The sequence below is a fragment of the Toxorhynchites rutilus genome, chromosome 1, assembly GCF_029784135.1.
Source record: "Toxorhynchites rutilus septentrionalis strain SRP chromosome 1, ASM2978413v1, whole genome shotgun sequence".
Classification (NCBI taxonomy): Eukaryota; Metazoa; Arthropoda; class Insecta; order Diptera; family Culicidae; genus Toxorhynchites; species Toxorhynchites rutilus.
The window spans coordinates 16,312,437-16,340,356 of record NC_073744.1 but is presented as its reverse complement, the minus strand read 5'-3'; the positions used below and the strand labels follow the sequence as shown (position 1 = coordinate 16,340,356).

At 35.8% G+C, this 27,920-nt stretch overlaps 1 protein-coding gene across 8 annotated transcripts in view; it reads right to left on the bottom strand.

Moving 5' to 3' along the window:
* Nucleotides 1–27,920, bottom strand: part of LOC129775128 (polypyrimidine tract-binding protein 2) — a 658,886-nt gene that overhangs the window by 407,156 nt on the left and 223,810 nt on the right. For 2 of the 8 annotated variants that reach the window (XM_055779459.1, XM_055779468.1), the window contains exon 1: nt 8,836–8,986. The exons of the other annotated variants lie outside the window; for them this stretch is intronic. In XM_055779459.1, coding sequence (XP_055635434.1) covers nt 8,836–8,859 — 24 coding nt within the window. In that variant the 5' untranslated portion in view covers nt 8,860–8,986. Of the gene's footprint in view, nt 1–8,835; nt 8,987–27,920 lie in introns of those variants that run through there. 8 annotated transcript variants of the gene reach the window in all.

Here is a 27,920-nt window from a genome sequence, read left to right as displayed (position 1 = left end):
CTGTAGGAATCTTTATATCCAAGACGGTGAAATAAATAAATAAATAAATAAATTTTCTTTCTATTTCTTTCTTTTTTTTGTCCTTTTTTCATCTATTTTTTTATACATTCGATTTGAATTTGGCGGTTCACGAAGTTCTCAAAATATAAAGATTTACAGCGAACCGAGATTTCTAGAGTCAAGGCTCGAGAAAAAACTAATATTTGGTTGTAATATTTATTTTTTGTGAAAGCTATAGCGCTATGCAATCAGTGCGCTTATTATCTTACTTAAAATTTAAAATACATCTTCGAATATAGCATGACCAACCACTTAAATGTATCAACACCAGTTTAAATTTCAACATTCGAAAAAAATCACGAAAATTTGTTATTTTTCGATCTTTCAGAGTAGGCTTACTTATATTATTTGTATAATATATGAGCGAAACAAGAGACACATTGCAAATCAGCACACTTGAAAGCTCTTCGCATACTTTGCCACATACACGGCCCAGACCGAAAAGGATGTAGATTTAAGTTAATGCTCTCCTTTTTACACTTTGAACACACTTTCCAACTTCATCTTGTAACGAGGTGTAATATTATCACGCATTTATACAACAGCACCAGTAGCTATGTGAAAGGGGAGTCGTCCTTGCCAGCCTTGCATTCCAACCGCCCTTGGTTCGATCCCCGTTGACATCGTTTGGACTTGTTTTTCGGTACAATCCCAAGCTGAGATTCAATCTGAGAAAAAGAGATGTCTGCTCCCATACATGCAAACATTTTAAAGCTTTTGAAATAGGCGCATTTATTTGTTCATTTCATCCTCCAGCACATGAAAGAGCTTTTTTTTTCTACCGAAGATGAAATGTTTTTTTGTTACCTGAGAAGGTAACCGGTTAATTAAATTAATAAAAAATGTGAAAAAAATGATTGCTGATCCATCAAGCGTAGTATTTCTTTTATCCTGTCGTTTTACCCTGTGTTCCAACCTTTTATTTTATTGTCGCGCGTTGTACTTCTTTCATTTTTTCCTTCCCGTTTACTTCTCTTTACTTCCTTTTCATGTTTGTTTTCTCTTTCCCTTTTTTCACCTTTTCTCTCGTTTTCCTTTTATTTTTTATTTTTCTTTTCTTTTTTCCTACCTTCTTTCCATTTCTTTTTTTTTCTTCTCCGATATTTGATTTTTCCTTTTTTTTCTATCTTAATTTTTTGCGTTTCCCTTCTGAGAAACATCATTCTTAAATTTTCTAAGTTTTCTAAGTTATTCATTCATTTTATTGAAAAATGAGCATTTCAACTTCTTTCCACTTGTTTCCAGTGTTTTGGGGTTACTTTTTTAACTTCAATTTATCGTTCTTCATTATTTTTCGAAATCACTTCCTATAATGTAGTATGGATTGCATTCCGACATTGTGAGCTTCGTTTATGAACATTCGTGGAATAATAGTCAAAAGATGAGGCAATTTTATGGAAAAATCAAGGTATCAAGAAAGGTTCATCCATTTCCGAAAACTACCATGCGGCTCCACCGCTAACCCTTTAGATTTATGGACCGTTTTTTTTCGAGTTATTTCTTCAATTGTAACTGTTTTCCTTTAATCGGAAAACTAAATCTCTTCGGGGTAGCTCGCTTTCGCAATACGAACTGTAGATTGAAGATTGAAAAAGAAAAGTTAGAGAAAAAAAAAGAAATGCACATTTTAGCCCAAAGCTGTTAGGGAGGCGGCGCATTCGCGTGTCCTACCTTAATCAACCCGAAAATCATCCGTGTCAGTTGCAGCAGCAGCAGTAGCAGACAAGCTCTTTCCGCGGCGCTTTCCAGTTTTGAGTCCGCAGGGTTCTAGAGGCACACGCGCGGGTACCGCGCTATGTATATATATATATATATATATATGTGTGATTTGTTTTTTTGTTGCTTGCCATCTTTCCTGCAGCCCCATATCTCATTCCGCGCGCTGACATTCCCATGCATACTGCTGCGAGAGTTGCTCCATCTCGGAAAATGACAACCGCTCGAAGCGATAACTTCCTTTCTCCGGCCGCATAAGCCCCCCGAATGAATGAACTCTCAGCGATTTTTCCTGCTTTGTTTTCAAATCCCGCGGTAAGGGGGAATGACAGTTGGATAATTTCTTTAAGTAGAATGTTATTTCACCGGGAAATGGCGAAAAACATATACATATAATCTAATCGCATGTTCGTGGATTGTGGGAAGAAGAGCAAAAAACATTTTCCATTTCGGTTTGGATTTCCGTGGAATCTTGCTCTCTGACCCTCCGGATAGTATTTTCTTTTCATCAAGTTGGAGCGGTTTTTGATATTTTTCAATTAAACGCCAAGCGAAGGTGCTGAAAAAACACGGATAAATTGCGAAAGAAAATGTTCCATGCGCGCGAGATGCTGTTACTTGTATTTTCCAGAGTGGAAACGTGATTGCAACTGATGATGATGATGATGATGGTGATGTCATCATAGCTAAGCGAGACTGTCAGAGTGGCTTCGAGAACCGGGTATTGGATAATTAATCTCTGCTGCTGCTGCTGTTAGTCACGAGTTTCTCTCGTTTTGATTATTCTCTCGAGTTTTACGCCGAGGAATTGCTGCTATGCGGAGATCAACTAGCAGACGACCGAGAGGAACCTGTTTAATGGATGTCTCCGAGGCTTAGCTTAACTGTCGGAGGTGTCAAGATCAAGTTCAAGTTGGTGGAAGCTAATTGCCGCTGCATCTCTCGATGAATGCATTGGGTTGGTTAGGTTCGTGATCTTTGCGTAGTTCTGCATTCTATAAGTGTTTCTCGTGTGTTATGTGCGACCTTTTTTTTGCATAGATCAGATTTTTACATAAATACGAATACAATTCAGGGCACTCGGTTATCGAGAACAATGCACTAAATATAGCAATTGCGTTACAGATCAACTGCGTACATGAACGATGAAGTTCGATGCTTTTCAGCATTTGAGCGAATCTAAACAAGTGTAAAATATTATAGAACAAATGGTCATTCATTTCCTTCTCGCCTGTACGAGGAATCGCTATCGCAACGAAGCGAACAAAGCGTCCATTTTGTATACAGCGCACCGTTCTCCACCTCATCGCACCACCTTTCATTGGCACTTTTCAAATTATTGTTTGCCGTCAAAACTTTTCCCTTTCATTTCGCGCGTTATCTATATGTTCGTTTATGCGACACTATCGATTCATTTTATCGCACTTTATCGTCACTGATTTGTCTAGTACCGTAGGGCGCTGACTGTGGTGTGCAGTAGGGGGATGTGTCACATTGACAAGGCGGAAAATTTTATTTTTTCCCGGAAATCAACAGGTTCGACGTGAGCTGAAACGCCCAATTATCGCACAAGCCTGGTGAGAATTAGACTGTTATCGTTTCAGACATCTCGAGAGAAGATAATCGTATCTCGTTCACCAGTGTAGCGTATCTTACAAGCGTTAATTTTTTGCTACCCGTCGAATAAAACTCCTATCGAATCACATCAAAAGTTTTGATGTAAGAATCGGTTCCAGAAAAGTTTGAGAACAGCTAATTCATCAATTGGTTATGTATCGAAAAGACGTCTACATTTTCGTTTGGAGACCATGGACCAATTTCACGTCCAACACACCAAAAAAGCTCGACATCCTCTGATTTTATTTTTTCAAAATTTGAACCTATGGGGTTGGGGAAAAAGAAATGTCGTATATTGTCAATATATGGCAACACTTAAACATCAAACGCAACACATCAAACACCTCATCTGATGATTGCGCCGCCATTCTATCCTGGATTCCTTGAGTCGAGAAAGACGCACCACGCTAGATATGGGGTACAGACTAGGGGGGCGTTGCTGATTAATGGTCAGCTGCATCCCAATAGGAAGTATCCCGTGTCGGGCACACGTACAGAGCATCGAAGACTGCGACATACCAATTATGAGAACACTTGTAATACTAACCTCGAGTCAACCGCGAGTAATCGGTTACATATTACTAACATAGTCTAAGCAAACATTGTCAAAATATTGAACTCCCGGCCCCGTTAGGCTGACGCCATATGAGCCTTAATAAAATATATATTTTGGATAAAAAAAAAAAACACTTAAACATATCTTGTGTTGTACTTATCGCATCGGGTCATATTATACGGCTAATCAAAAACGACAATCTGTGCTATAAGTGTCGTTTTGACAGTGTTGTTATTGCCCTTCTCAGTCTAAAGTTATAGCGCGTCAAAGATGGAGTCCACCAAGCAAGAAATTCGCCATATTTTACGTTTTTACTACCTGCGAGGTAAAATTGCAACGAAGGCGATGTATGGATGCCATACGAGTTAACGCAAAAAATCTTTTAGACCGAATCAACGCCTGCGATGCACTGCTGAAACGGAACGAACTCGACCCATTTTTAAAGAAGATGGTGACTGGTGATGAAAAGTGGATCACGTACGACAACCTAAAGCCGAAAAAATCGTGGTCGAAGCGCGGCGAGCCGGCCCAAACTATCGCCAAGCCCGGATTGACGGCCAGGAAGGGTTTGCTGTGTGTTTGGTGGGATTGGAACGGAATCATCCATTATGAGCTGCTCAACTATGGCCAGATCCTCATCTTGGTTCTCTACTGTGAGCAGCTTGACCGTTTGAAGCAGGCGATTGGCCAGAAGCGGCCAGAAATAATCAATAAGAATGGTGTTGTTTTCCACCAGGACAACGCTCGGCCTCATACATCTTTGATGACCCGCTACAGGAGCTCGGATGGGATGTCCTATTGCACCCACCGTATAGCCCGGACCTGGCTCCAAGTGTTTATCATCTCTTCCGGTCCATGCAAAACGCTCTTGGTGATACTAAGAGGCTTGCGAAAACTGGCTGGCTGATTTTTTTTTTGCAAATAAGGAGAGGGGGTTTTATAGAGGGGGATGATAATGATGTTGTCTTCTAAATGGCAACAAGTTTGTGAACAAAACGGCGCATATTTGACTTAAATTGGATAATCTTAAGTATGTGAAATGATGCGTCAAATTTCGTTCAGAAATACGACATTTCTTTTTCCCCAACCTATATTATAGCAGCTACCCAAAAATTCAGTTGATATTAGCATATGGAGCAATGCTATGCCAAGTCAGTTTTGATTACTACTGATGAGTGGATAAAAGGTAGTTTAAAAAAATAATAATACACTACACACATGCCATGTTACATGCCAGACCGATATAGTGGTTTTCAGATTTTGATGAAAAATGGTAGTTTTGATCCTTACTGCAATATATTAGATTTATTGATTTTTTCATTAGGGTGCCCATCTGGACCGATCAGGATAATCGATATATCAAATTGTAAAAAAAATCAAAAAATCAAAACTTTGAGCGCTTTGAGGCACCCCTAAATCATGTCCGATCGAGCTGAAACTTTGCACAGATAATTTTTTTGGGCCAATAAACAAAATGAACATGGTCGGCTTTTGAAATTCGATGATGAAATCTGAGAGCCACTATATCGGTTTGGCATGGAATGGCTGGATACAAAAAATGGTTATGAAAGAAGCTAGAAAAGAAGACAAAACAAAATTGTAATTGTAAATACTTTGTCTTAGAGAAGAAAATTGTTTCTTGTCTAAGTGTAACCTGATTAAAAGTGATGAATGAAACTAATGAGGTATATTGGAGAAGTGCCATAAAAATGTTGGTATTGATAAGCTCTATAGTCGTACGAAGACAGTTTTGATGTAGAATATGAAATATAAAAGTTAGAGCAAAAAAAAACCGTGTTTTCATGGTCACCCTAATGCAACTGAGTAAAAAAGCGCTAAATTGATTATATTAAAAGATAGAAAAAAGTTTTGTTCTACAAAGTTGTTGAAAATGAATGGGGCTACAATATTGTCGAACTATATTTATCGATATCTATAAAGATAAGAAAGTTAGATTGTTCATTCCATCGACAATTTTGGTCACCCTATTTTTGATTACATAAAAATAAGCGCTCTATCATATGTAACAAATTGTCGAAGACAGTTTTTGTCTACAGAATAAATACCTCCAACAAAGTTGTTTTTGGCGCTTTATCATTAGGGTAACCATGAAAAAACGGGATTTTTTTACTCTAACTTTTATTTTTTAATTTGTACATCAAAACTGTCTTCGAATGACTTTTAGAGCTTATTAATACCAACATTTTACGATGCAGAGTTTGTCAATATCTTGATCCTTGGGCAGGTGATGAATTATGGATGAATTTTCACCCAAAAACTCATGATTTCAATTATAATTTACACAAAAAGTTAAAGTTTTTTTTCTAGAGAATAACTTTCGAGCTGTAAATGCTTATTTCCACTTAAATGCATCTCCTGAACCATTGTGCAATGGTGTATTGAGAAATCTTATCAAAAAAAAATCATCAAAAATTAAGGTACTGAAAAAATTCTTGATATATTGAAATTTTTTCGAGAGTTTTAGAGATTCGCTACTATTCTAATTCGTTTTTGAATTTGATTCTACACCTTTTCTAGATATGTGCGATTTTTTGAGAATTTTAACAGTGTTGCGCGGTACAAAAAAAAATATTTCTAAATTTTGAGTTTTTTTAGAATGTTGGAGACCCATTACAGGTTTAGTTTATATTTAAATACAGCCATTCCATGCCAAACCGATATAGTCAGAGATTCCAACCTTCCTGATTTTTCAGGATTTCCCAGACTTTTTAGCACGCTCCCTGATATCCTGATGAACAGTCAATTTATCCTGATTTTTCCTGATTTTTGTACTCTTCACATTATTCGTTATAAATAAGTTAAGATCCCTACATTAAGACACACCGCCAGGTATACAGCCATAGCAGAAGGAAGGTAGCCATAGAGCAAGGACAATGGGTAAATAAAGGAATAGCAGCTTCCGAATAGAGATATAGAAAATCCGCCTGTGGTGATACGGGTAATTAAATAATGTTTCTTGTCAGATATAAAAGGGTGAAACAATGTAAAAAAAATTAGTTCTAGTCTAGAGCTCAAACCTATAACATGTTTCTATTAAGTATAGAACCTTAAAGCCCTTAACTAATACACTGGTTTCCATGCCAAAGTTTTCTGTCATAATAGTTCTCCGGTTCGTACTTGTATATATCATACATTAAGTTTAATTATCTAGACGCAAAACTGTACTTAACTTTTTTTATCTCTACCCTCAGTTGTTTCGTGGCTTTCCGAAACAGTGCTAGAAAATTTCATGGAACCAGATTGTCTGACGAATTTATGAAATTACAACGAGATTAGTTTTGAGAAGCAACATTTCTTTATCGAGTATAATTTGTATGTAGATGTATCCCTAGAGTTCTTAATGTAGGAATACGTTTAAGAATATAAAATTATTCAAGAGAAAATGTTTGAATCCACAGTCAAAATAAAAAGATTTTGTATATAATTTGTTCATCTGATTCAATGAGAATCAACTTTTATGATGGGACTATGGTAAATATATCTATAAGCGTACTAAATATCATGAATGGAAAAATTCAACAAGTCTTCCACTGCTACATATCTGGTCTTCGCCCGAAGGAAGATTTACTCTGTTTCTGGTGGGATTTGGAATGGCTTCTGTATTATGAGCTACCACCAAGCAACCTGTTTCTCATATGTATGGGTCACAGCAGTCTTCGACGAGGAAGCAAACATGTTCTGGGAGGATAGAATATTTAAGCTGTGTGAAAGATGAATAAAGATTGTGAAACAGAACTATGGATATAAAATTAAATTATAATGCTTTGATTGAAAATGTTGTTTTTGTTTTCCCAAAAATCGACATAAACTTTTCGGACAACCCAATATGAGCTATCCTGATTTATCCTGACTTTTATTTTCAATTTCCCTGATTTTTTAAAATTATAGTTGTCAACCCTGGATACAGTGGTTTTCGGATTTTCGTGAAAAGTGAAAGATTTGTTCCTTATCGCAAACAACAATTAGACCCTTTTTTTATTTTTTTCATTAAGGTGACCATTTTTGTTTTAGTGTGGTCCGAAAAATCCCTTTTTTTCACTTTTTTCTTAAATTTACTTTTTCAAAAATTCATAACTTTTGCACTGCTAGAAAAATTATTTTTTGCACCATCGCTTAAATTTGAAAAATCATGACTTAAAAACGAAAACACATCTCTGATTTTGAGATATTTTATGTTAAAATCCTCAGCTTTCTAGAATTTGTTTTCTTTTTTCCTAGAAAGACGAGGTAATTGGCTTTAATTTAATACATCGATCATTAGAATCCGTAGTAGTGGTTCAAAAAATTTTAATTAGAAAAAAACTCATTTTAGGAAAAAGGGGAAAAAAAGGGATTTTTCGAACCAACCAAAAAATTTTGGATTTTCCAAATTCCCTTCATTGTTTTGTATGTAGGGGTGGTTTTAGGGTGCAGTAAATGTTTCTATGGAGGTTAGAGACTCCTCCCCCTTCTACAAGGGGAGGCTGCCATACAAATGAAGCACAAATTGCTCCACTCTAAGGGCGGAGGGGCTGCCATACGAAAGAAACACAAATTTCTGCATAACTCGTGAACCAATCAAGCAAATGAAATCAAACTTGGCATATAGAGATTTTAGGGAGCGTTAAACGTTTCTATGGTGATTCAATACTCCTCCCCCCTTTCTAAGGGGGTGCTGCCATACATATGAAGCACAAATTTCTGCATAACTCAAGAACTTATCAAGCAAATCGAACCAAATTTGGCATATGGAGGTTATAGGGAGCCATGAATGTTTCATATGTTCTGGAGGATGCGGGATTTCCGGGAACTAGAGACAATCACAGAACGAGAACTACCTCCACCACAGAGAGCATTCCTTCCCGGTACCTCCTCCGCATACTTACATCCGCTTGATCGGTCATCTTCATTTCGGTCGCTTCAGGCGCCTGGGAGCCAAATCACTCACCCACCAAAGATAACCAACACTCAGTAGTCCAATATGTACCCGTCGTCCTGAGAGGGATAGCAGGACGATGAATTTCAACCGATTCTTACCTGTAATGAGATTCAAGAAGAGAAAAAGAAAAAAAACAACGTTAGTACCACTATCACTACAGACGGGGAGCAGAGCGATGAGATTTGAGATCGCACAAATGCCTTCCAATTTCGGCAAGTCAACTAAGGAAATAACTGTTCGTCTGCTGCGCCACTTTTTCTTGCACTTGGCGGAAATAAATCAGCTTCTTCTTCGTTCGCGTAGTCTCTTTCCTGTGTACCCACAGTCAGGCTTAAAAAAAAGAACAGGGAAAAAAACGAGAGCTTCCTTCAATAAGGATGAGAAAGTATTACAAATGGAGCGCAAAAGTGCAGTTTATTGGTCCCACGGGGAGCAACCTCTTCCGCGGAAGCTACGCGGGTATCAAATATTCAAGCATATGTTATGCAAACGGTATAAATTATGGATCATAAATGTACGGAGCAGCAGAGCGGCGGCACGGGAAGGATGAGCCCGCCAGGATGCAAGAGTGTAGTGGTGCATGCAGCGTTGCAGTCGGATATGGAACCCTTCCGGCATTACACGACGCGGCGAATGGTCACGGTGGGGGAAGGGAGCGCTGCGAAAAGAATGTTGTCAGACGGGTTGAAGATTTTAAAATATTCAAATCAGTAAGAACGTAACATTTATATTATTTCCGATCTGTGTGAGCGCTGCTGACTCGTTTCCACTTGCAAGTAAAATATGGGAAGCCAAGTGGAAAAATATGAAGCAGCACCCGGAGGGAGCGATGTCTGCGAACGGTGGAAAAAACAGGATAAGTAAGTGAAAGTCGAGGGATGAGGCAGGATACTGAAGCTTGTTGCTTCTTCGTGAGTGCAAAAAGCTGCCCGGAACTCACGCTACAATGGACACATAACAGTTCGATAGTTCAGTCGACTGCAATTTCGAGTTAACTTTTGCTGATATTCATCCTTTTCGAGCGTGGATTGAACCCGGTGCTTCAGAAACTGATTTTGTAGTTTCAGGGGAATCTAGAAATAGTATGCGAATCATCTCAATCCAAACAAAATAACCCTGAGATTTGGGCACAAAACGCTTGACTTCGTTTCAATTGAACCGATGAACCGCCGCCCGTCGGCACCTCAAATTTGATGCCCCCAAGGAGAAGTCTACTTTCCCACATAGCGATAATAAGGAAGATTTCCTACGTTAGATCAACCGTGTATCAATTTTCAACGGCTCTCGCCAGGAGGCAGCAGTCTGAAGCCACAACATTCCTCCCTTTCCCCCTTCCATCAGACCACCCATATCTCGCCTGTACAAGCGTGAAAATGCTAATAAATTCAAATTAATTATCCCAGCAATAAATCGAGTGGAAAGCGTAAATTCACTTAACTAATTAATTTATTCTCTTCAAAAAGTTTTCCCTTTTCATGGTTGTTTCCCAACCTGAGAAATGATTTTCCCCGCCGCTCTTCATTCAATCACCTTCCCCTTCCTCAGGCTAATCAGTTTCCGGGACACAAACAAAACTAATCACAGTGCTGGCGGCGGCGGCGGCTGCAAACGTTTTTTTTTTGTTTCTAGCCAGAATTTAGATTCAACCATTGAGCAATTCCAAATGAAAGCGTCCCAAAAAAGCAGATTTGAAACGAAATACTGTCTTCGAAAGTGTTATAAAGTATTGATGTTGAAATGTGAGAAAAAATTACACTGAGATAAAAAATAGTACTCTTTTTCTATTAATTTTTGACTAACTTTGTGGAACATCGAATTTTTATGAATTTTCGAAACTTCAAATTTTTGTATGTTAACACTCATTTTTAGCCACAAATTATGAATTTGATTTAAAATAAAAAGGCTCTTTATCAATCTCCTTCTAAATGCAGTCATTTTCGAGATATTTGAAAAAAACATTTCTAATTTATTGTCTTTTTTAATTTTAATTTTTTTTTAATGTATATATGAATTTTTTTATTTTTTTTTTCATATGAAATAAAATTTAAAAAATGAGACCAAGATGGTAAAACTATTTTTGGCGAACTTTGTGGAACATCGAATTTTCATGAATTTTCGAAAATTCGATTTTTTTATGTTAACAATCATTTTTAGCCACAAAAAAATATGAATCCTGATATGATTTAAAATAAAAAAGCTATCTGTCAATCTCCTTCTAAATGCACCATTCTCGAGATATTTGAAAAAACATCTCTTATTTATTGTCTTTTTTGTTTTTATTTATTTTTATTTTTTTGTCTAAATTTTGTTATATATTAAAATTTAAAAATGGGTCCAAGATGGTAAAACTATTTTTGACGAACTTAGTGGAACATCGAATTTTTGTATGTTAACAATCATTTTTAGCCACAAATTATGCATCCTGATGTGATTTAAAATAATAAAAGCTCTTTATAATTCTTCCTCTAAATGCAGCCGTTCTCGAGATATTTGAAAAAACATTTCTTATTTGTTGTCTTTCTTATTTTTTTATTTTACTTATAAATGTATTTTTTTTTATTTTTTCATGTTAAATAGAAGTCATGTAGAAAATTGAAAAAATAGTACAATATGGTAAAACTATTTTTGACAAGCATTGTGGAACATCGATTTTTTATGAATTTTCGAAACATCGAATTTTTTTAAGTTAACAATCATTTTTAGCCACAAATTATGCATCCTGATGTGATTTAAAACAAAAAAGCTCTTTATCAATCTCCTTCTAAATGCAGCCATTCTCGAGACATTTGAATAAACATTTATAATTTATGGTCTTCTTGAATTTCAACTTTTTTTAAATTTATACAGCACGAACTTGATTATACATATACAGTTTCGGATTTATTTTCACCGTATATAATCGAATCTTGTATATAATCGAGTCAAAATTTCTTTTTTTTTTAATCGTTTTTATCCATATATTTTTCGTTTTTGGAATATAGAAGAAGAATTTAATTTTTGATTCATCCCCTTAAAGTCATGAAATACCTTTCTCATAAAAAAAATCCGAATTCATTCAAGAGGTGATAGAGGACAATATTTGATGAAAAAAAAATCCTTCTACGCATATGTTCGAATTTCAACAATGACAAAGTTATAGAACTTTTCTTTTGTTTCGGGCTCTGTTGCCTCAAACTGACTCTACACTAAAAAGTTCGCTACAGGAGGCAATTCTGTTGCTTTTATTTGAAAGATGAGAAAATTTAGTACTGGATATAGTTGTGAAACATCTAAATTGGTGGATTTAAAAAACATTTTAGAAGTTAAAACTTCAAAGTTAGTAATTTTGAATGTGTTATTATTAATTTTATCCTAAAAATTCATAGTGAATTTGATTGTTTCTATCAATTAAACTAAAGCTTTCTAATCGCTATAGAATTTGTTTCTTGACACCCAATTTCTACCTATATTAATTTCACTGGTGAAAATTCAACCAAAATCTTCAAAAATCACGTTTTTTACCCCACTGTACATACAAAAGCCACTTAAATTTCGCTTTAACGTTGAAAGGTAACATTTTTTCTTGAAATAAGTCACATTTGAAAAATTAAAAAAAATTTTTTTTTTTCAAACTGTATATAATCGAGTCCAAAATTGTATATACTCGAATCGCATATAATCGAGTCTGTATATAATCGAGTCCGACCTATATATGTATTTTTTAATTTTTTTAATTTTTTTTTCATATAAAATAGAAGTCAAAAAAATATGAAAATTATAAGCAAATTCATAAAATTTCATGAACTTGACGGTATAACACGACTAACATATTAAAAGAGCCTATTTACTATAAAAAAGACAATAAATTAGATATTTTTTTAAATATGTCGAGAATTGCTGCATTTAGAAGGAGATTGGAAATGAGCTTCTCTGTTTTGAAACACATTAGGATTCATAATGTGTGACTAAAAATATTTTTTAACATACAAAAATTCAAAGTTTCGAAAATTCATAAAAATTCGATGTCCCACAAAGTCAAATTAAAAATAGTTTCACCATTTTGGACTATTTTTCTAAATTTTCTACATGACTTCTATTTTAGATGAAAAAATAAAAAAAAATCAAAAATACATATTTTAGATTTTATTCTCAGTGTATATTTTTTTCACGTTTTAACATCAATACTCTATAACTCTCTAAGACACTATTTCGGTACGACTCATATTTTTCGAGATATAAATTATCAAAAATTTCTCTTACTAAAATCGATACGCCCTTTTCGAAAGTTACACCTGAGTCAAAAAATTCCTAATTGTTGTGGAAAACTCATGTTTCCTCCAACCCAAACGGAATACAAACTTTCACGCGAATTAAAAGTACTCATGTTTTGTCATTTATCGATTTCATTTGGAATTGCTCCATTGGGAGCCAGTTGGCAAATTTGCGGTTTGAATATGCGAGCGGTTGCGTTGGTAGAAAATGATGGGCCGCGGAGTTCTGTTGTCCCTTCCTCAGGGAGGACACACCGAAAGGTAACTAATGTTCAACTACTGTGAAGAGTTATTCCCAACGGAAAATTGCCGATGATGGGCTTGGCTTCCCCAAGAATTTATCCCCCCCACGCACACAGCTACAGTGCGTTTTTTTGGAGCAGGTGCCGTAATTGAAAATAAAGACCCCTCTCGATGAACGCAACACGCTAGTCAAACACAGCGATGATCGTCAAAGTTTATGGTAATGATTATTATTATTTTTATTAGATGCGTTTCAAGCATTTTTGTGTCACCGGCGAGAGTTTGCACAGATAAGGACGCGGACAGGCGGGAAATCCCACCGGGAATTTACCCGTGAAGAGATCTGGGAGCGCGCAGAGGTTGAGAGTGCGTGTTTAGGTGCATTAGCATCAGCTTAAATAGCAATAACAATAAGGAAGCGACGGCGCGCTCTCGGCGGCATGCTCTGGTACTGTCGTTTCGCCGGAATGTGGCCTCAGGTGACAAATGGGAGAATAACATAACCCCCAGAGGGGGCGACAGTCAGAGCGCGAGAGACCAGAATAGAATAGGGTTCAGCCGCCAGTCCGACGAAATTCGACAACACGAACAGACAAAGACCACCCCACACATTTTAGAATCCCATTTCGGCTAAGGCAACAATTATCATCGAACGCCGCCGTGAGCAATGCAAAGCGATTCGGTATTCAATTTCCCCTCGAAAGAAACAAAAAAAAACGATAATGGTACTGTCGTCCCTCGGGCAGCAGCAAAACTCCGCGCGTTATCAATTTCAATCCCGCAGAGGACGGCGTCCTCTCGGAACGCAAACAAAAAACCAAGCGGAAATGTCCGAATGCGAAGCGAACCGAGAGAGGAAAAGAGATGGCAGCAGGCAAAAAAAAGGACACAATCGCAGCATGAAAATGGATCGCATAGCCCACAAACGAACGACGAGATGTCGATGAGCACAGATCGAATAACGAGGATAATAAACAGAAATTAGAATAATCATGATAGAACGGTTCACGATTATGATTGACAATTTGATGGAAAGATTGCGAGGGGAGAAGGGTAGAGGGAAACTTTTCTTAACGGGATAAAAGATAGGATAAAAAAACAACCGAGATCATCGTATCGTCAACCCAGAGTTTCGAAGGCTTTGGAATATCCAAACGAATATCGAAACAAACAGCAATTTGAAGAGCAATACCACACCATCTGAAGAGATTTAGTGTTCAAAAGAAAAACGTTGTGATTACCAGAGAGTAACTGAAAAAGGGCTCATTTAAAAAATAGTTGATAAAAACTTTATTGTGATTAAACATAATATCAATCAAATCAAATAATGTACTAAAAGCTAGAAAATAATTAGGCAAGTAGCAGTTAGTAGACATCACACCTCTTCGTTCATTAATCTAGGGCATTGATGAGACTATGTTCATGATTGATGAAGTTTTGAGAAAATATGTAATCCACCATTTTGTAACGGTCGCCATCTTGGATTAAATTTTTTTTATAAATAACTATGTTCTACTAGTCAAGCCCTTTTATTTGATATCAATATTGATGGGGTTTTGACCAAAAAAATATATATCGCAATTTTGTGATGGTCGCCATCTTGGATTTTCGGTGTGTTCCAAATTTCAGATCAATCGGTCACCTGGAAGGGAGTCAAAAATGTGAGGCAGCACTACAGACAAAGTTACAAACGTACATACAAACGGGTTTAAAAACAGTTTAAAATGATTGAAAAAATGTATCTCGAAAAGCTTCAGTTGCACAAAAACTCCTTTAGGAACAAGTTGTGGGAATCTTTAATTAAAATTAAAAATGATTTTTTTGAATTGAAAATTTACTTAAGATTCAAAATCTTCAATTTTATTTGTGAAAACATTAAGCTATTGCGGAGATTTTGATTCAGATACACCCATACCTCGCTTTGCGGCCTAGATCCGTTCCACGAAACTTGGGCGCAAAGCGAAAAGCCGTATAAGGAATCAATTTTTATCATACAAATTCATACAGATGCAATTGAATCGGTGCCATAGTTATAAAATATGTAACATGGTTTATTATCCAATATGCATTTAATCTTTTTATTCAATTTAAAATCGAAATTACATACACAACAAGTACATACATTTGTACATTATATAATAATAGACTCCGAAAACCAACAATAATCCATAAACAAAAACGAAACAACTTCATGTTACATAAAATATGTGTATTCATACTGCAATTCCATTCCAAACCACCACTTTATTGATACTTCGATCATCTGAATTGGTTCAGTAGTCCAAAAGATGAATTTAAAAAAAAAGTCATTTCTGGAAAAAACGGGAAAAAGTTGATTTTTCGGAACACCTTAAAATGTAAAATGTAAAATGAAAAAATAAGAAATGCGGATCCACTATTGTTCGACAATGAACAAAACTACCAGTTTTTACGAAAATCTGAGAACCACTATAGCGGTTTGACATGGAATGGCTGTATATCGACATCGAAAAAAAGTTTTTTTTGCCATTATAACGAATCATTTTAAGTCGTAAATTGAAAACGTGACTTAATTGAAGACGACTGTTATAGCGAAATGCCGTATAAAGAGCGGCCGTACAGCGAGGTATGGGTGTATAGAGTAACGACGGAGTAGCTCAAAATAGAAAAAAAAGGTTATTACCACTGACAGCCCAAACTAATACTCGCGGAAACCTTCGGTACTCAAAAATTGAGAAAGTTTGAATTGAAGGAATGCAAAATTCAAAATGTTGAAATTTAAAAAAAAGAATAGAGATGAAGCGAAATGAAAAACTGTTTTATTGAGAAAAACGAAAATTGAAATTTTAAAAAATTGAAAATTAAAGAAATATGAAATTAAGAAAATTGAGAAAATTTCAAATGGAAAAAATAGATGGAGGTTCGAACTGAACATCCAGAGGATTTGAAATTTAATTATTAAAATTATTAAAAGTGAAATTACAAAAATAGGAAACGAAATTTGAAAAGAAATTAAATTGATTTAATTTAAAACGAACGAAATGAAAAGTTGAAAAATTCAGTAAATTTAAAATAAGAAAATGATAAAATTCAAGATTGAAAAAATTTAGCAACTCGCATGCCAAATTAGCCGCAGCGTCGACCCGCTCCGATTTTTTTGAAACTTGGTACGTAAGGTTTCTCAACAGAGTATTTTAAATGTTTTTGTTTGTCTAAATACAGGGCGGACTCAATTATATAAAGTCTCCAATTTCTTTTCATTGTATATAATCGAATTGTTTTCTATATATATATATATTTTAATATAAAAGAAGAATTTAGTTTTTGATTCATCCCCTCAAAGTCATAAAATACCTTTTTCAAAAAATCCAAATTCTTCCGTAAATTCGATTGAAGCTTAAATATTTTTATCAACCAAATATAATCTCTCTATCCACTCTACAATTCGTACTTTGACACCAACTTCAATCTATTTTAGCAATTCCTTCGAAGCAATTCCTGGTCAATCTTCTACTAGAATCTACCAAAATCAAGATTTCTACTCCACTGTACTCATAACAGTCAATTAACTTTCACTTTATCGTTGAAATATTTCAGTTTCGCTTGAAATAAATCATATTGAAAATAATTTTTAAAAATATATATTTTTGAATCGAGTCTAAAATTGTATATAATTGAGTCCAACCTGTAGATCATTAATTTCCCAACAACTTTGTCAAACAACACCTTTTTATCTGACATCTGGATTTCGGGTTACGATTTTTTTAAGAAAAAAAAAGATCAATGAAAATCGATGTGTATTGATACATTGCAATTGGTCGTGTAATAGAATTGCTCTTCAGGGAAATTTTAAAATTAAATTAATCAGAGATTAAGAAATTTTAAAATTGAGAAAATTAAAAATGAAGAAAATTGAAAAACAAGTAAAACAATTGAAAATTTTTGAAGCTGAGAGAATTTAAAATTAAAAAATTGGAATTAAGAAAATGGAAAGATGAGAAAAATTAAGACAAATGTATTTAAAATTTGTGGAAATTTAAAATTCAGAAAATTAAAAAAAATATATAAAATTTGAAATTGAGAAAATTTAAAACTGTAAATTGGGAAAAATGAAAATGAAGGTGATACAAAATTGAAGGAATTAATTTAAAATAACAAAGAAAAAAAATGAAATCCAGCAAATATAAAATTTAAAAAAATCAAAATTAATAAAAATAAAAAATGGGAATTAAAATAATTATAGATTGGAAAAAATGAGACCCAAGAGGAAACTAAAAATTGAAATAGTTGAAATATTGGAGAATTTAAAAATGGAGAGAATTTGAAATAAAAAATATTACAAAAGCGAGTTGAGAAATTTTGAAATTGAGAAAATTCAAACGCGAACGTAAAATTGAAAATGAAAGTAATTCAAAATTTAAGGAATTAAAAATAAATACAGAATAAAATGGAATCCAAAAAATATAAAATAAAATAAACACAATAAAAAAGAAACCTGAAAAAAATTAAAATTAAGATAATTATAGATTGAAAAAATTGAGACCCAAGGAAACTGAAAAGTGAGATAACTGAAATATTGAAATTTAAAAAAAAAAGACGGGTGGGTAATGTCGGGGACATAACCGGAGTGACGTAGGACTATACAAAGGGGACAGCTTTTGTTAAATATATATTTTAAATATATTGTTTTATTTTCTTCTCCTACGTGAATACCTACCTATCTACCTGAAAAATGGATTAGTTTACTGTATGGTTCTGAAAAGAACATTTGGTGTTGTGTTTTTGTTATCACTCGATATTCCCATCTTGTTCGGTTAAACCTTCCTGTTTAGCTATTGCGTTTGCCACTCGCCACAGCTTTCAGTTTCTTCCCATCCAGCTTGTTACATGTTGTTCAGTAAATTACATTTAATGCGACGTGCCGGAGAAACACTCAGTGTCGCATTGGAGGCGATTTTAACCTGTAATTGAACATTTCCGATGACAGTGGTACAGTGTCTACTTTCAATGTGGGGTCATAATTTGGACCCCGAACTCTATGGTCACAAAAATGTCGCATTACAGGTCCATCCAATTATCTAAATGTCGAGCTAAATATAAATTACTGTACTTTCAATCTAGAAGCAATTTAAGAATTGGTGAAAATTGAATAATCGGGAAAGTCCCCAACCATCAATAAGCTCAGAACAACTGCCAAATTCACATACTCATCATATCCTGGTAAACAAATCATGAAAAAAATCAATTTGTGTTTTATTATTATTTTGGATATTGTTTTAGAAAGCATTGAACAGTATTTCCTAAACTCTTTTTTGGAAGGTTTAATGGCCCTGAAAAGCGCCGTGTTTTATGGAATGGTTCCAATTTAGAAAACTGTGTACTCGTGGTTTTGAAAAAAAAAACATTTCGAACGCCCTCGATGCCGCCTTGTTCTGGATTTGCCACCAACGCAGTTTGTACAAAGAACAAACTTTTTTCTTCTGCTACCTGCTGTCGTTTTGCGATTGCGTTTGCCACTCGCCACTCGCTGCAACTGCCTATTGTTGTCTTGATGTCCACCGAACCGAATGTGTTCTGTTTCGAATGCGGGTTTTCTTATCGTCGCGAGCAGCTTCGCCAGCCAACACGATCACTTCGGCGGCCGAAACTATATAATGCCGGCTAGGTGGACTGGTGCTAACGCGCTCGGCCTAGCTACCCTTGCGGGGAACTCCAGATCAACACGGTTCGAGCGGGATTTTGCCTTTCCCTTCACTTTTCCTCCTTTACCTCCTTTACAAGTCATGGCTGCTTGGGTTGGTTTGTTGATGTGTTGTGATGCGAACCGATGTGGTGTACAGTTTGAATGAGAATGATCGTTACGGCAGCGGAGCGGGGATTTTTAAGCTGACTGGCTGGCTCGAGAATTACGCATATGTGAGACTGCGACCAATGTTTCGTTCATTTTTTTCTTTTTCCTTTCCAATCGTGCTTCATTCTATTTCGCTGTTGCTCTGGTTGCCCGTTTTGGTCGGTACGATTTGAGGAGCACAAAATGGACCAATCAAAAATGGGCACATAGTGCATTTGGACAATGCTTGATATTTCACAATTATTCAATTATTTATCTCAAGAAAAATGAAATGTTATTCGTTATGATAGATGCGTAGATATTTTTCCTATCAATTGATGCAAAAACATATGCGATCTATTGAGAAATGCTCGAGTTATAAGCGTTCCAAATCTTGCATTTTTTCCTACTTGTTCAGTGCCTAGATTTCCATTTCACCCCCTATATCTTCCGGTTAGACGTAGTCCTACGTCAAAAGGAAAATTAAGAGAGCGTATGCAAAATCGAGATTCAGAGTCGAGAAAATCAAAAAATTAAACAAAACATAGCTAAAACATTAAAAATTGAAAAGATTCAAAATGAAGAAAAATACGAATCGCCAAAATACAAAAATTCAGATAATTTAAATTAGGAAAAATGAATATTTACAGCTGAGGAAATTGAAAATTAAGGAAACAGAAAAAAACCAAATTAAGAAAATTCAAAACTTAAAAAAATAAAATTGTAAATTGTGTGAATTGGAAAATTAAAAAATATAAAGAAAAAATTATTGATAAAAAAATATTGAAAAATAGTATAATTGAAAAAAGTGTTACGGGGGAACTTCAATATAACGTACCCTCGTTATAAAGTACCCTAGATATAACGTCACTCGATGTAACGTACACATTTTCAATGGACGAATTTCATCCCAACTCGACTTAAGAGTTCGTAGCTCTATCTCAGATTGCAGTCAAACGTTGAGGGTGTAAAGACATTAGTTATTTGAGCAACTTTGCATACGTGAAATATTAAAAAAAAATTAAACTTCTTTTTGAAAAGGGTCGTTTTTTTTCATATTTTTTACAAAAAATTATCATTCAAAACCTATAATACCTACAAAATTTTGGTCAAACAATGAAATGTAGGATTTTTTTTTAATTCTCATGGAAAAATGTGTTTTTTTTAAATTACACTGAATTGCTTAATGTGACTTGTGACTTGTAGGAAGATGTATGAACTATTCGTATAATTCTCGTTGAGAATTAAAAAAAATTTAGAAAATAAAAAAAAAATTACAAGCAAGCGGTCATTTTATCTATTTACCCTCAATCAATAGTATAAAGGGAAACATCATGAGAAAGGTTGGCTTTAGCTTCTAGTTGGATATTTTCATTATTATTTACTAACTCGGTTTGGGTAGTCACAATGAAGTAATATGAGCTGTTTCCGAGTTCTTTATCATGCTTCGATATAGCGTACAATTCGATACTACGTACAGTTTTGAAAGTGAAATGTACGGTATACCGAAGTTTCCCTGTAATTCGAAATTGAGAACTTGAAATAACGAAAATTAGAAACTAACAAAATTGAAAAAAAATTAATGGAGAAAGAACAAATTGAAAAAAAAAAATCAGAATTATGAAATTTGAAATTAATAACATTGAAAATAGAGACTGTTTCAAAGGTAAGAAACTCAAAATAGAGAAAATTCAAAATTGTGGGAACAAAATAATTTTAAAAATTGTAATCTCTCGATTATTATTTTTTTATTATTTTGAAAATCGAAAAAACTTCACATTAAAAACCTGATTAACTTTAATAATCTTAATAATTTTAATAACCTTCAAACCTCAAAAACTTCAAATACCTCAATAACCTCAACAACCTCAATAACTTTAACAATCATGAAAACAGAATTTGCTCCGCACCCAAACGGTTAGAAACCTCAATAACCCTAATAATCTTAATAACCTTAACAACCTTAAGAACTTTGATAACCTCAATAACCTTCATAACCTTAATAATTAATAATTACTAATGATTAAGATCATTAAGATCATAACCATAATAACCTTAACAACCTTAAGAACTTTGATAACCTTAATAATTAATAATTACTAATGATTAAGATCATTAAGATCATTAAGGTTATTGAGGTTATTAAGATTATTAGGGGTATTAAGGTTACTGCGATTGTTAACGTTATTAAGGTTATAAATTTACAGTACAGAACGTTTCTTCTGTGATGTGTACATTCAATAGTGCAGTTCTTCAACATTTTCATATCACGTTTCTAAAAAACGAAACACAACTGACCCCTTCGACTTGAAAATTTAAAAATACAAAAGCATTCTCCACCCGACGGTAGCAACATCGACGCGGTGTATCATTTCATCGAGCTTTATTCTCGGATTTCAGATTGAAAACAGAATCGCACCGCGATTTCATTCACAGAGTTGGTTTTGACCCTGGGGGAAGAGGTTTTCCGTATCGAGAAAAACCGCTGTGTGTGACATCAGCATTCAAAACAAGATTGTTGACTGTTCATTGGCCACGAGCGAGATGGTCTGATAGAAATTTAAACTGACATCTTCTATGCTCCCGTTCGTCGCAATAAGTTGGAAGCACTGCGGAAAACGAAAATATTTGATGGATGGAATTTCTATATGTTTTATTTTATAAATTCTCTTTTTTTTACGCGATTTTTTACGTGATTTTTTTTTACGCGATCATTTTACGTGATTCTCTTGAAATTACGCGATTTTTGTTTCCGCGGTTTACTCAAAATTACGCGATTTACTCAAAATTACGCGACGTACTCGAAATTACGCGATTTGGCACTGCCTGCCGCCGCTTCGTTGGGGAGGGAAAGAAAAGAGAAGAAATTCTGTGAAAGCGTGAAAGAGTGTGGTAGTGGCGAGCGCGCGCCGGTGATGAGACAATCTTTTTTACGCAATTCCCTCAAAATTACGCGATTTTTTTTGCGCGCACGCATTCGTCGCATAAACAAAGAATTCATGAGTGCGTATAGGAAGGTTTTCCACAAAAGTTTCATGATTTATAAATTTAATAAATAAGTAAATAAAAAAATAGATTGAATGAATTTTATTTAAAAAAACACACATTAATTACTTTCCAAGAAACTGTTTTGCTATGCCTTTTTTTTCGTCCGTAACCTCAAACTTCCGATTGAAAGAAAGAATGATTTTTCTGTTGATTCGAAATTTTGCTTCAATTTTTCATTTTCTTTGTACAATTTTTTTCAATCTTTCACAAAGTCTCATAGATTATTTTTATGCAGTTTTTCAATTCAACCAACGGTTTTCTAGCTACAATTTTATAGTTCATCCTGAAATACCTACGACTTTCCCAAAAGTTTTTCTTCTTTCAGACATTTTATTTTTTTTCAACTGGTTTAAAATACTTCTGTGCTGCCAATTTGACCAAAGTTTCAGAGCAACAATTACGAATACTTCCTGGTCATACTGGGTGAAATCACTCACTTCTTACTGATCGAAAGGAAACATCCCAGCAAATGGGATCATTTTTCAACAGTACTCACAAAAGGACGCACTTGAATCCAATCCAAGAGTATAATTTGTTTGTTTCCGCCATTGACTGGCGACCACCACCAGACTAGAGGACCAAAAGACACACGAAAGAGCTGGCCACTCTTATTCCAATCACGTAACCATCATCTCACGTACTCAAAACTATTGCAGCGCGCAAAAGAAAATAGTCATCCTTCCGTTACCTCGCCTCAATCGACACCCCCTCTTTCGTCGCTCCACCATCCCGCGTTCAGTGTATTTCCCAGCGGTCAGAAAACTTGAGACACTTTGGCAAGCACAACATTTATCTCTGATTGCCGAGGCCCCGACGACGACGTCGACAGCGTCGTTGGCCACCGATGGTTATGCGGAAAGCGAGAATCTACGTGACCATATTGCGACCCCAGGTTGACCAGCGCCGGATAGACGAAGGGAGGGCGGGAGAGAGATCCGAGGGAATTGTGAAAATACAGACACGTACCATCGCCTTAATCGAATAGCAATTTAATCTGCAACATCAGAAGATATGAAATTGTAGAACCACGTCGGAGAGTCAACAGGTTATAACAACAACAACAACGGCAACAGCGAGTTTGTCAACAGTTTTTCTTGTCCGTCGTTGTGGCCGTGAGAGATCGCAAGTGAAGATGTGTGGTTTGGCAGCCGCTCAACTTTAGTCCACGAACTACCTCGTCGAGTGGCAAATTCAACTGATTAATTACCAACAGGTCGAATACATGTGTTCGGGAAATGAGTCTGACGAGTGAATCACCGCCTTCATGGGACACGACAACGGCGCTGAGGTTTGGTCAAAGTGCAAACCCGAGTAATGTCGGCTCAATCATCGCTGAATAGATTGTAATTTTAGCGTTGATTTCATCGAGGGGTAATTAGTCAGCGGTGGTAATCAAGAAGACTCCAAGATTGTCTCTGTGCGCTTCAGATTTGAGAAAAAAACGATCTTCGATACACATTTTGCGACCGTTTCTTCCGAAATGAAAAATCGACACTGATCTGTCAAGCAAACGACAACAAGTTTCTTCCCCCATCCGGGCTCAGATAACCCGCGCGGTGACAAATTTCCATCCCACCCGAAAATACAAAAGTCAATTTGTAATTTGCGTTCATTACCCGTCTCGGCGATTATCCGGGCCGAAAATAACTGCGAGCTGTGACATAACACGATCTTCTTGTTCACAAATCTCCAACAGTCAGCATGCAAGGTTCTTCTCCTGCAGCAGCAGCAAGACATGCGTCAGTGAATGGGATGCGTGTAATGTCTCGCGAACACTCACACACACAATTGAAATTCAGTCCGCGTCTATTCGGAGGTGAATGGTGGCTAAATCTATTTCAAACGTTGTATAATCGATGATTGACAAGTATTCGGGCGCGAGATGACACACGCGGCGCTTCTTTTTCTTCCTCACATCGTTCCAACGCGGCTCATTAAGTCGAATAGGGAGGCGATCTGGCGTAGCGGTAACATCCATACCTCTCACGCTAAAGGTCACGAGTTCAATTCTCACTCTCGACATTCTTCCGAAATGGAAGGTAAAAGTGACGAACCAGCCAAATGTGTTGAAAGTCACTATAATACAGAAATAAAAAAAAAAAAAAAAAAAAAAAGTCGAATAAACGAGTTCCATTTTCTGCGCTGAACAGAAGACACAAACGACACTCGATAACGATGAAGAGAAACAGCGAAGGGGGACACCTAATGAGAGAGTGATTATTGGGTTTGAAAGGGGAACCTTAACTTTGATCATACATAACATAAGTTGGCAACGACAAATGTCTCGGCGGGAAGGTTCAATGAGCTGCGAACTTTATAAAAGCAATTTCTTAAGCTAATACATACTCAACTCACTATTGCCGAAACCAAATGAGTCTGGCAAATCCAATGCATTCCAACTCTCGACCGCATCTTACGCTTCGAGGTTTCAGATGAAGTCGAGGTCAAACAGAAGAAACCTCTGTCCAGAAACTCGAACTTCGAATATGAACCCCTATGAATAGTTCCAAAAAAAGTCCCTGATAAGTCCCGGGATGTTTAATGAGAACAATCGTTTTTCGGGCAAAGCTGTATTTATCCCTCAACTTAGTTTCTTTCGAGGGCAACACGAGGGTATAGCGATTTTCCAACATTTCGATTCTCTTTCTGTAGTACGAAACGTCTAAGTTTTTGAAATATGCCTCAGTGCCACTCTGCAGAGTGTCCATTGGAACCAGAAGTGTGGTAATGGAACCACGTTTCATCCATTGTCACAAAACATCGAGAGAAGTCCACTCGATTACGCTACCACAACGCCAAATCGGCTGCTGAATCACCAACGCGCCGCTGTTTTTGGTCGACGGTCAGCAAACGCGGCACCCATTGCGCGGATAGCTTTTTCATGTTCAAAATGTCGTGCAAAATGTATTCCAATCTTTCTTTTGAAATGCCTATGACCCCAGCTGACTCGCGTAACTTCACTACACGATCGTTCAAAACGATTCGATGCACTTGTTTTACGATCTCTGGATTCGTAGTCTCTTTTGGCCTTCCCGAGCAAGGTGCATATCTGCGGTGCTTGTACGCCATTTCAAATTCACAATACCAGCGATAAACTATTGTTCTCGAAGGAGCAGAAGGGGAATAACATATGGTCAACCCCTGAATTGATTGTTCAGGAGTTTTCCCATCAAGAAACAATGTTTGATCAAAATACGATATTCTTCTTTTTCCATTTTATATCAAAATGCTCAGGTAGAGACACTTGAACAACTGTATTTGTGAACAAATAAACGAAATGTCATGAAACTTCATACATAAGCTAGTGAAAGAGGAACCTCTAGAAATGAATCTTGTTCATTTTTAGTGGCGCCATCTGTTGGAAAATCCTTTTCAGGGACTTTTCAGCCCATGTAGTACATTCTGGGAAATATATTACGGGAATTTGTAATTTCCCGATTAATAATTTTCAATATTTTTTTAAAGTTGGCACTACTGACTGTGGTCTAAATGTTCATTTTGAGCGCGATCTGCCATTTAGTTTATTTACAGCGTCTTCAAGATGTTATCTATTTTTGTTCGGTGATATATGATAGGGATAATTCCATTGGTCAAAGATATTGTGTGAAATTTCTCATGCCGAAACGACGAAAACGGTGCAGAATACATTTGGTGACACAACTATGTCGAAAACTCGGGTGTATAAATGGTATTAGGCATTCTAAAACGACCGAGGACAGATGAACAATTTACCACGTCAATGGTCGACCATTCACCTCTTCAATTGAAGAAAACACCCACAAAATAAAGGGAATGGTGCACGTAAATTGGCATTCAAGTTTGAGAGAGCTAGCCCGTGAATCAAGTATCTCTCACGAGATTCTTCGTCATACTTTGGTTGATGCTTTGGGGGATGAGAAAAATCGCGGCACGACTAGTGCCAAAAATGCAAAATTTTCTTCAGAATTTAATCGCAACTAAAAGGCTGCAGACATACTTCAACCCGAACTAAATATTGATAAATGACGCTAGTTAATGCATACGTTGAGACGGCAAAAGTTCCATAGGGAACGTGAACGCCATTCAAGAAGAAAAAGAAGACATGCTTCAACGATCAAATTCTGATCCTACGTTCATCCAAAGCATAATTACTGGCGATATGGCCCATTGTAACTTTTTCCTAGTTTCGAAATTCAAGTTCGTGAGACCTATTATGACGACATTGGAGACATAGAAACGAATTCGCTGCGTGAACTAAAGGCAGTTCCAGTATATAGCTATGAAAAATGTTTCGATGATTGGATTGTTCGCTGGAAAAAGTGTATTGTTTCAGAACGGGCCAGTCTTGAAGATAAAAAAAAAATCAAAGAAACAGAATGCGATGTCGAAATTTCAAGGCTTTTTTTAAAATGCTGTAACTTCGTGATCTTTTTTCAAAGAAAATACTAAACTCGCAGAAAATTCGAATTCTGCTCTCGTTATCATTGATTGTATTCGTTTTTTATTGTTTGCATAGTCTCGGGACTAAGAGCGCTATATTTTTTCACATTTTTTCTGGAAAGCTGAAGATATTTCACATAACATATGTCGAAACCAGAGAGGAGTTTTGTTTTCGTTTTTGAGTTATGATTTTTCAAAGTTACCCGATGGTCCAAAAACTCATAAAAAAGAACAGTTGATTGGCTTTAATTTGATATGTTGATCATCTGAATCGGTCCAGTGGTTCAAAATGGTTATGAATTTTTGAAATGGAAAAAAGAGAAAAAAGTTGATTTTTCGGACAACCTTAAAATGGAAATGGTCACCCTAATAAAAAAATAATAAAAAACGGGTCTAATAATGTGCGATAAAGAACAAAATTATCACTTTTGACAAAAATCTGAGGACCACTATATCGGTTTGGCATGGAATGGATGTATATTAGGGTGCCAATGAATGTATGGGAAAAAATCGACCCTAAAATTTCAAAAAGTTACCCTATACAAAATGTTCACCACCTCGAAAAAACACCCCATGCCAAATATCAGCTCAATCGGACTTGGGGGAGAGTGGCGCAAAGCGGTCAAAGTTTTAATTTTTTGAAAATCGAAAAATCACCCAAGGAGTAAAGGGAGTAAAGGAAATCGGGGTTTCCAAACAAAATTGTTCGGTGCCAAATGTCATAAAATTGCATGAAACGTCGAGATCTAATGTCATCTCGAAATTTTTTTTTGTCAAAAATCGATACTCTGGGACAGAGTTGTTTTTGGAATACGATAACAAACGTATGGTTTTGGGTGCCAAAAAAACAGTTATCTCGATTTTTCATTCGGAACTTGTTGCGAAATGTGATTTGCACGATAATATACCCTATGCAAAATATTAGCTCATTCGAATTTCATTCATTAGTGTTGCAGACGTTAAACTTTGAGTTTTTTGAAAACCGAAAAAATCACTGGAAATCGGGATTTTGTAATTTTTTTTTTGATGCCAAATGTCTTAAAATTGAGTCCGATTGATATTTGGCATAGTGTGTTTTTTCGAGATGGTGAACACTTTTTATGAGGTAACTTTTTGAAATTAGAGATGAAATCCCGAAATACAGCTGGTTTTGTGATTCCGGATTCTAAATGAACCAAGCTTTAATCCACAGTACGAAGAGAAACATTATGAGATAGGCTGGCTTTGTCTTCTAATTTAATTTATTCATTAACTTTACTAAAA